At 47.6% G+C, this 9877-nt stretch overlaps 1 protein-coding gene across 1 annotated transcript; it reads left to right on the forward strand.

The window, feature by feature from the left end:
- Window positions 1-247: 247 nt before the first annotated feature.
- On the forward strand, window positions 248-1456 carry LOC120849526 (intracellular coagulation inhibitor 3-like). The gene has a single exon (XM_040221763.1). The coding sequence runs from the start codon at window positions 248-250 to the stop codon at window positions 1454-1456; it is 1209 nt and encodes a 402-aa protein (XP_040077697.1).
- Window positions 1457-9877: the final 8421 nt, after the last annotated feature.

Consider the following 9877-nt stretch of genomic DNA (forward strand, 5'->3'; position numbering starts at 1 on the left):
CGTTCATACAAAGAAAACATACAAGACCGAGAACCCAAAGCGTGAGGAGTGCATCACACGTAAACTGGTTTTGTGAAAATTCCACTCAGTGTCTACTATTTTTCGCTCAATACAATGCATCTATGGGGATATTTTTTATTAAAAGAAGCCGACTTGATTATGGCGGTATGTTTTGATCTCAGTTCAGAATCCGCCTGTGAAGGTATAAAAGCATTAGAAATCTCAACGCATTATCGCTTCTTCAGCGATGTCTCCCCCAGGTACATTTCTTGTGTTGATTGTGACGCTAGCGGCTGCCGGGCACGTTAGTGCGCAGAGTGACCAGACTAAACTCGCCAGGGCAAGCTCAGAGTTCGGTTTAAGCCTTTTCAAGGAACTGTGCTCTACCAGGAAGCCTCAAGAAAACATCTTCTTCTCCCCAAGCAGCATCTTCGCAGCGCTGACCATGGTCTACGCTGGTGCAAACGGTAGGTCTGCCGCGGAACTTGAGACTGTCCTAGGCCTACGCAGGGCAAAAATCACGACGCGGGACGCCGTTCTAGGGGTGTACAGGAAGTACCTAAATGACCTCCACTCGCCCAACGTGACCGTGAATATTGCCAACGCAGCTCTGGTCGACAAAAGGCTTAGAATTCTCGAGAGCTACAAGCGAGACCTGGCTAAGACGTTTGGTGCCGAGGTTCGGTCTGTTGATTTTGAGAACAATCTGAAAAAAGTAGTGTCGGAAATTAACCAGTGGGTCAAGACGAAGACAAAAGGCAAAATTTCCGATATCGTTAGCGAAGATTCCTTACGCGAGGCAGTGATGGTCCTCATGAACGCTATATATTTTAAAGGCTCATGGAAGAACGCCTTCGACACCAAACAAACAGCTAATTTTCCGTTCTACAATGAAGGCATAAAAACTGTCCAGGTGAAAACAATGACATGCAGGAGTCATATGAAGTATCGTGCCCTGCCAGAGCTCAAGTCTCAAGCCGTCCAGCTTCCATACTCCGGGGACCAGTACAGCATGGTCATTCTACTTCCAAACAACAGGACCGGACTTCCTCAGCTCATACGAGCCCTCTCGGTCAGAACACTTCTGACTCTTCAGAAGAAACTGTATCAGGACGAAGTGAAACTCAGACTCCCGAAGTTCGAGCTAAGAACAAGTTACAAGCTTGAAGATCCGTTGCAGAAGCTCGGCTTAACATCCATATTCAGCGGTAAGGCCGACCTATCGGGGATCTCAAGTGATGTGAAACTGAAAGTGTCAGATGTTGTGCACAAAGCTATGGTGGGTGTGAGCGAAGAAGGGACCGTCGCAGCCGCTGCTACGAAATTCCAGTTGGGAGCTGTCAGCGGCCGCTTATATCCTATTCCAGAGTTTTACATCGACCACCCTTTTTTATTTTTCATCTGTGACACTGTAAAACAGCGCATCCTCTTTATTGGTGCGGTTCATAAATTGTGAACAGGCCGCATCTGAACAGAGGTTATTTGAACTTCGTTCGCCGCACTTTCTAAAAACTTGCGAAAGGTGTTCCTAACCAATAAACCATATTCGAAAAAATCTGGGTGTTTACGTTCCTCTAAGGAATGTTCCTTCAAAAACACAGTCATGCAGTAAAATGGACTCTCAAACAAAATTGTATTTAAATTGCTTGTCATTTGCCGTTAGTCCGGATTATCTGTGAGGTATAGCAAAATGTTCAGTGTATGCTGGTACTCCGCCGTTTGTTTTTCTTTTGTTGTTGTTGTTTCATTGCCGTTAATTTTCCGTAAAATTGGCTCAACGTACCAAAAGAGTTTGCTTATCTATTAACAAAAATATAACGACCAATAAGATTTTCGGAAAGTTATAGGTTGTTTTGTTTTTGTTTTGTTTTTTGTCATCGCGTTTTATTAAATACAATCTCTTCTAGTGACACCAAAAAATGTTGGCAGCGAAATTTACTTCTGCAGTATTTAAGGAACAATCGTTTTAATTTGTTTAGAGTTCAATAGACAGTCTACTAGAGTATGAGTCACGTGGCATAAAACGGTAAGGTCGGTCTGCCAGGACGGGGCGACACCGGTCTACACTGTAGATGAGCAATTTCGCCAGTGCAGTACGACTGCTAACCTGGGGTATTTAACGTGCTCACGCAGTAGTGATACAGCTCCGCACGCCGGTACGATGCTCACCCAGATCAAAACGGACAGCGGTCCCGTTTCGATTCCTGGAGTCAGGTTTCAATCTGGAACCTAGGATCCCTGGGTTCAGCAGCGCGAGATATCGCTCCACGCGCGTCGAGCTGGGTGTGCGCTTTAGCCCACTCGGCCACCAATCTGCCCGTCACGTGGCATTAACATTTACAAAAGCCAACGTCACTAGATTAGCTCAGTTACGAAACTGCCAATTTACCCCAAGTGACGTGACTGCTCCAATCAAACCGTTACTAGGGGCGTTGTTATAGATGAATTCATGAGACTCTTTGTCGCTACGAAAGAACTATCGGTAAAAAATGAGAAGTAAAATTTGAATGCCTGAAGATAATAGATATAGGGAGCCTAGATTTCACAGTTACTATGACAGAAGTTTGCGGAGCATTGGCTGTTTCTGAAACATTTGCGATGGCAAGTTCCCGCCCTCGAGACGTCTCTAGATGCCTGCTAGAGACGACAAAGGCATGACGAGCTCACATGGAATGACTGAAGTATGTCGTCTGCAAGAGTTTGAATCGTTTGCACAATGATTAGATTTTGTAATTATTTGGAACGTGGCAGGCCTAAGAAAACTCTCCATGTTCATAAAAACCAATCGTATTTGCGTGCGATACGATACTGTCTGACAAAATTCATCACACGTATAGATATCTGCTAGGAATATAGTGAGAAAAGGCATCTGTGTAAAACATATCAAAGCATCGTCGGGCCCCCATTCTCACTTTGCAGTTCGCGTGCTGGTAATAAAGGAGCAATATATATATATATATATTACAGCAGAGCTGTTAAGGGTTAGTATCCCCAGAATCGTGTCCACCAGCAAAGAAGTGATGACACCAAACTCTGAGCGGCTACCGCCATCTATAAGCGAAAGTGGCAAGCCGGTTATCTGGTTGCCGCCATCGCTCGTACATGGCGACAGCCTTTCCACTCTACACCTTCGCTGGTCTTCCTTCTTCAACAGTGTGGAAAGGCTGCAATTTTTTTACTCTAACGTGAGACGATTAGAGACCCTGACCTTCCTTTTTCATGCTCGCAATACGGGTGTGTGTTTTGTAGCTGCTTGTAATCATCAACTTGAGAAAAACTCCTACTGGTTCCTCGGATTTAAGTAACGCCCCAAATAGCGAGGGAGCTGCGTAATAACATCGGGTAAGTCATATTGCCGCGTGCATGACCGAGAAAAAACGCTTCTCCTTACATCTAGAAGATGAGTGTTTACTTTTACCGAGTTTAAAAGATAAGGAGGCCAGAACGACATTGCCTAGTCAGTCTCGACCATTCCAGGCCGAATGTTCGAGAGGCCGAGTCCAGTGGATAAGGAGTCGAGCGTGAACTTTGCCGACTCACTCAGGTTCTCCTGATGACGAGGCACATTCCCTGTCTCTCGGGCCAGCTGTCACGCGGACGCCGCAATGTACGCTGCTGCTGTTTCGACACAATCCTTCGTTTGCTTCCACCACAAGTTCGCTGAATAAGCCTTTATTTTCAGTTTACACTCGTCGAGACTTTTGCATCCTTGGCAATTCTGGTGGAGGTGCGGGGTAGAGGGGCAAACGTTTCTTTCTGGGCCATATACGCGGCAACATACTGTAAAACCCTTAATGTTCGCGAATTTCAGGAATTGAAAAATTCGCAAAATTTAAGGGCACGCCAAAAGTTTTGGTCCTTAAGAGTTTCAATGCAGGTGTCCGGAATTTGAGAAACTTAGTGGCCGCGGTTACGTCCTCTTCTGACCGTTTCGCAACATAAGGGGCCGCGAAAAATAGGATCCGCGATAACTTTACAGTATATGTCTGTTACGGACAGTTCGTTTGATCACATAAATGTGCACCGAAGAACTGTGCTGTCAGAAATTTGTGAAACGTGCGCTGGCCTGCACTTCCACCTTGATACCCCTATTGAAAAAGGCCAATATGAACTCGGCTTATTGGAAATATTGTTTTCCAATGAAGTTGAAGGAAACCAATAAAAACTTATTGTTATCCGATTAATCCAATACGCACCATGGAAATTCCTATCGGAGCACAATATTCCGATATAGTATGTGGTTATTGGTATACAACAGGATATTGGAGCACGATATCCCGAGATAACTTGAGCTTATTGGTATACAACACGATATTGGAGCACAATATCCCGACAGAACGTGCGGTTATTGGTATACAACACGATATCGGAGCACAATACCCCGATATAATACGCGGTTATTGGAACAGAATACGACATCGCGTGCATATTGGTGACCGACACGGACATGCTGTACGGCCACACGATATATAAATATGGGTTGTCGATCACGGGCCCAAAGGTAAATACAATATGATATCGCGTGCATATATCTCATAACGGATGCAAAGTCACCAATATGATTTAGAGAGGAGGAAAAGGAGGCGGAAAGCAGGGAAACATACGCCGGGGCAAGAGAAACGTCGGCGGAGCGACCGTAAAGGTGGCTTTCTTGCACGCCACCGGATGCTTTTCTTCTCACGTGATGAATCTCGGCGAATAGCGGCATGGCGGCGCGGGGAAAACAAATGCGCAACTCTGGCTCCCGTAGGGAGCCGATACAGGAACTCTAGCGACAGCGCGCTCGTAGCGCCATCTGTACTCCAACAAAGCAACTGAAATAGGAGCCCGCAGCGCCCGTGCCTGCTTCCCGGCGCGCGCCCCTCCGCGCACCTCGCCATTGGCGCTCCGCAATAGCCCCTCCCCCTCCCCTCTCCCAGGCTCCTCCCTTCTTCTTAGGCCACGCCAGCGGCAGACCAGCGACATCTTTACCGGCACAACTCAACGCTGCCGCTAGCATGAAAAAGGACGAGACGACACGCAATCAAGCGTTTAACAACACAGAACAGTTCACTGATAGCAACGCGTACTTTAGAAACAATCTAATCAGCGTCTCTGCAGTGCTCCGGTGTCGCAGAGCATTCACGGGATTCTCAAGATAGCGGCACTGCGACGGCGGCGCCGCCGCCGCCGCTGCCGGTCAGTGCTAAGACGATTTCACTTTTTTCGACTCAAATCGTAGAAAAAAGTGAAAAATCATCCAAATTACGGTGGCAACGTGAGCTACGTTGTTCCGAAGATAATCTAGCATATCTGGATATTCTTCTAGCATGCATTATGAATATGAAATCGGCAAAACTTACCTAAACTCGGATCGACCGACGCACTCCGAGAAAGGCCTTTGGGTCCTCCGGAACGAACAAGGATCCAGAAGTTGCTTGCGGCTTTGAATTAGCACGAAGCCAAGCCAGCCAAGGCAGCCAAGGATTAAAATACGACTTAATAGTTTCGGTTTCGACCCCACTCTATCTCAGTCCATATTTCTGGGGCCGGTGTCACTACGGTTGACATTACTGCAGTTATCGTACTCTATACGAACTTTGAAGTCAATCGAATGCGAGCAGACATAATTTCCCAGCTTCTTCTCCTGTTATACGTTGCTTGATAACCTTTGTTTGCTGATTGGAATCTGCATCAACTCATGTCCATCTGGTCCTTCAAACAAACGGTGTTCAATATCTTAATTCGACTCGATTTGTTATTTGTGAATACATGCAATTGCTTAACCATTCACTGGATACCTGTTTTAAGTTTTTTTTTTTGCTAAAAAAATGTACGTATTTTTCAAGTTTTTTTTTTTTGGTTTGGTTTGAATTACAGGCCGTGTTTTGTGGCTCAGTAAAACAGGTTGTTTTGAGAAATTCAAGATCATGTACAGCCGACAATACACCAGTGATGTAAATACAGGGGAGGCGGGAGAAGCGTCCCCCCCCCCCTCCCCCTCCACCTTATAGAAAATATTCCTGGCTGCGTCGCTAAATGAGCATAAGAGGCACTGCGTTTTTTGCCTTATCAACATACACACAAATCGAAGGAGGGAGGAGCTGCTTCATCTGAAAACTTTCAGTTTTGAGATGAAGCAGCTCCTCCCATCTCTTTCCACTTTTGCAGAGCGAACGCTCGGGAGGAGCCGACCCCCTCCCCAGCGTTTACTTTCAACCTGCCAACGAGTATGGCTGTATTTTTTTTTTTCGTGGATTTTCTAGATTGCTACAGCTTCAGTGCACACAGCGGTGTAATCCACTCGCTAACTTCCTGTGCGTGTCTAAACAGAAGACATGTTTCCCTCCGGAGCGGGATCGGCGGCCGAGTGGGCTAGAGCACACCAGCTCGGAGCACGCGGAGCGAAAGCTCGCGCAACAGAACCCAGGGACCCTGGGTTCAATCCGCACCCCTGCCCGTTTCGATCTGGATGAACATCCTACCGGCGCGCTTTCGTGTATCATTACTGCGTGATGCACGTTAAAGACCCTGCGCTATCAGTTGTACTGCATTGGCTAAATTTTTCATCTACAGCTGGGAGACTCGTCGGCCGTTGAGGCAGACCAAATTCTAGGCTGTATAAACATACACATTCCCCAATTTTTCTCTGGAGCCATAGCTACAGGTTCAGCGCACGTGATCAGCGCATGCAGAAAACTAACTACAAGAGCACGCCCACGAGGCTTGGCGTTGCCTCTAATTTGCACGTGCTCACCCCAGCTTTGACGAAATCGGAGCCCTGCAGAAGTGGGCTGAAGCGCACACCCAGCTCGACGCGCGTGGAGCAAAAGCTCGCGCTGCAGAACCCAGGGATCCTGGGTTCGAGCCCCACCCCTGCCCGCTTCGATCTGGATGAGCATCGTACCGGCGTGCGGTCGTGTATCACTACTGCGTGGTGCACGTTAAAGACTCCAGGCTAGCGGTTGTACTGCACCGGCTAAATTGCTCATCTACCGCGAGTGACTCGTCGCAAGTTTAAATGGCTCACCAACTCCACGCTGTAAAAATATCCCCATAACCCAATTTACAATTTTTGCCCTGCAGAAGTTACGCTAACCTTGATGACGTAGAACAAATTAGTTCTGAACACGTCGACGCGTGCACCGCCGAAACTTGCCCCACATGTCCTACACTTCGTTTCACGCCCAGTGCACGCGAAAGCAATGTGAGGTCGATGTTGACACGTCACGAGCTCACCTTCGCTCGTATTTATGGTCAGAGAGAGAATGAAGAGTCATAGAACAAAGAAATGATAGAAAACATAGATGTAATCTATGTTTTGTATGTAGATAGCGTAATAGATGGCAGGGTAGATCTATGTCATCTATGTTTTGACTGCCTAAGCTAAGCCTATTTCGTATTTAGAAATTCTGATCAGCATGAGTCCACGTGGAACCTATCCAAACGCGGATTAAAATCCGGCTTGCTTAATTTTGAGATGAAAATAAAAATGTAAATACATATTTACATTCGCGATACCCCTTACTTTGTTTTGATTCCTTACATCAGTGAATGCAATTTTCCGCGGAATAAACTTCTTTTTTATGTACTTGATCACTAGCGCCACTTGCACATACAACGTTTGTGCTTTACACCACGCGTAGCCAAGGCTTTCGTAACTTGTGGTGCGGTCCGTGCGGACCGCATTCCACGTGTATTGGCGGTGTAAGGTGAGTCAGATGGGTCGTTCCCGCTTTAAATAAATACTAAAAATCAGTTTCTCATACTGCGGCACTAGGCGTTGACGTTGGTGCAGCGAGAGCAGTCTTGCCTCTTCTTGAACTTAGAAATACCAGCCAACATCTAAGCCTTTCTCGTGTCGGAATTTTTGCGTGTCCCGTTTCATTTAAAAAAACTAAAGGCTTAGCACATGTCGGTTTTAGAAAGCATTTTTTGCTTGAAGCTTCTGAGGCAAGTTCGCTTTCGCGAAGAAAACGCACCACCAGGATGCAATTACGTAGCATGTGAAACTGATATTTGTTGTTTATTTAAAGGTGGGACGATCAATTTGACTGAAGCACCCGGTCATTCTTTTCAGTCTGGAAAGAACTCGGGGTCTTAGCAAACGGAAAATTGAACACGCGCGCTCAACGCCGCTGCAATGTACGCAGATTTAGTTGAGCAGCATGTTTTTCACATATTTTTTCTTGAAGCGCCGACTGATTTGCGATTAGTTAATTTGTTCTGGAATAAACACCGGCCTCTGGAATTTGATGAAATGTGTTCTATTGTTTTTTTCTAATTTACACATCCAGTGCAACAGTTTGTTTTTGGCGTTTTTGTGAAATCAGACATGGGTGCTGTTTTGCGGACCTTGCTTGCGGTTGCGATGTAATGTCGGCACGGTTGTGTCAATAAAGCCCGACGATCGCGTCACGCCGGAAAGCGCAATTTTCTTGAAAAGGAGGAAACGGTTCCTGGCCAAAGGTCTAAGCGCAGATTCTCGTATACGAAGCTGTGTGTCACTGGCTTTGTGATAATAGCGTGAGAGTCAAATTTAAGCGAAACGTACGAACGGATTTTAAGTTGATGTAAGTAAAAGTGGCCGTATCGAGTACTTCAGGGTCCGATGTCAAGCAAGTTCCAGACAAAAAATAATGAACGACGGTAATTGCCCGTCGTTCCTTCGCGCGCTGATCTTGCAAAAATAAACGACACCCGAAACCAGTGGCGTCACGAGGGCCAGCGGCACTCGCGGCGGTAGCCCGCCGCGACACCCCCCTCCTTCCTCCCCCCCCCCCCCCCCCCCCTCCCCCGCTCCGCTCGTGCGTGGCCGCGTAACCCGCCGCTCCCCCACTCCCCCCTCCGCTCTCGCGTGGCCCGCCGCGAACTTCCCCCCCTCCGCTCTCGCGTGGCCCGCCGCGCCCCCCCCCCCCCCCCCCCTCCCCCCGCATCCCGTCGCGGCACCCCCCTGAGCGCTGCACCCGGGCGGCGTATTTCCAAAACCTGGCCATTCCAGATCTGCCGCGGAGCGGCGTGCTCTGATTGGCCAGATTACCGCCGCACAAAATATTGACGGCGACGCACATACGGCGCCAGTCGCCGGCAGGAGCGTCTGCTACACTCCGGCGGATACTTTGGTGCCGTGGTCCGTGGTGACTTAGCGGACGGGTTGTTTCATCTGCCAGTGCATATCCATTGAGTTATTCCGCATATCACGCGCATAAAAGTCAGTAGCAGAAGTTTCGAGCATGCCGATGTCCACAGTTCGACTGCTCCAACCTCGGCGATTCTCTACCCAAGCTCGAATGAAGTAGGCCTCGCTGCTCTGTTCCGTAATTGAAACCGTGTAGTACACGTGGGAGTGCTTGCAGTGCTAATGCGCAGTGCTTTTCAACCGTAATCCAAGAAGCGAGAACGATAGCCCTGCACAGCGTGTGTGGCTGGTGTCAACGTTTTCCGTGTGGCTCTTGTCAAAGTAAGCCTTGTCGCCTTCCTACGCGCCCGCGTAGCGCCCGCAATGCTGTCAATCGTACTGCTCAATTAATTCACCGGTTTTCTTGCTCTGAAACGCTACGCAGATTTTACATCCACTTCAATGCTTCACAGCTGAATGAACACTTGTTTGTCGCTGAACAAGATTGCCATGAACGGATTTACTTCCGCGGTTTTACGCCCCGCAAGTGTTTACTTTTTCTGCCGTATTTTCAGGTTTTATTGCACAGACTGCTTTGATTTGTACCAGTTTTAGGCTATTTGGCGTATACCAAGTTTTGTGAAATTAAAAGGACGCAAATTGGTTTCAAGCTGTTTGTTTCTTACGCCTATAATGATTTCACGTCGTGTTATTTTGATCAGCACTGGAGGTGAGCTAGGACTGCTCCAATACGTCTTTTTAACCCCAAGGAGCAGAGAA

This window comes from Ixodes scapularis, unplaced genomic scaffold, assembly GCF_016920785.2.
Source record: "Ixodes scapularis isolate PalLabHiFi unplaced genomic scaffold, ASM1692078v2 ptg000080l_1__unscaffolded, whole genome shotgun sequence".
Classification (NCBI taxonomy): domain Eukaryota; kingdom Metazoa; phylum Arthropoda; class Arachnida; order Ixodida; family Ixodidae; genus Ixodes; species Ixodes scapularis.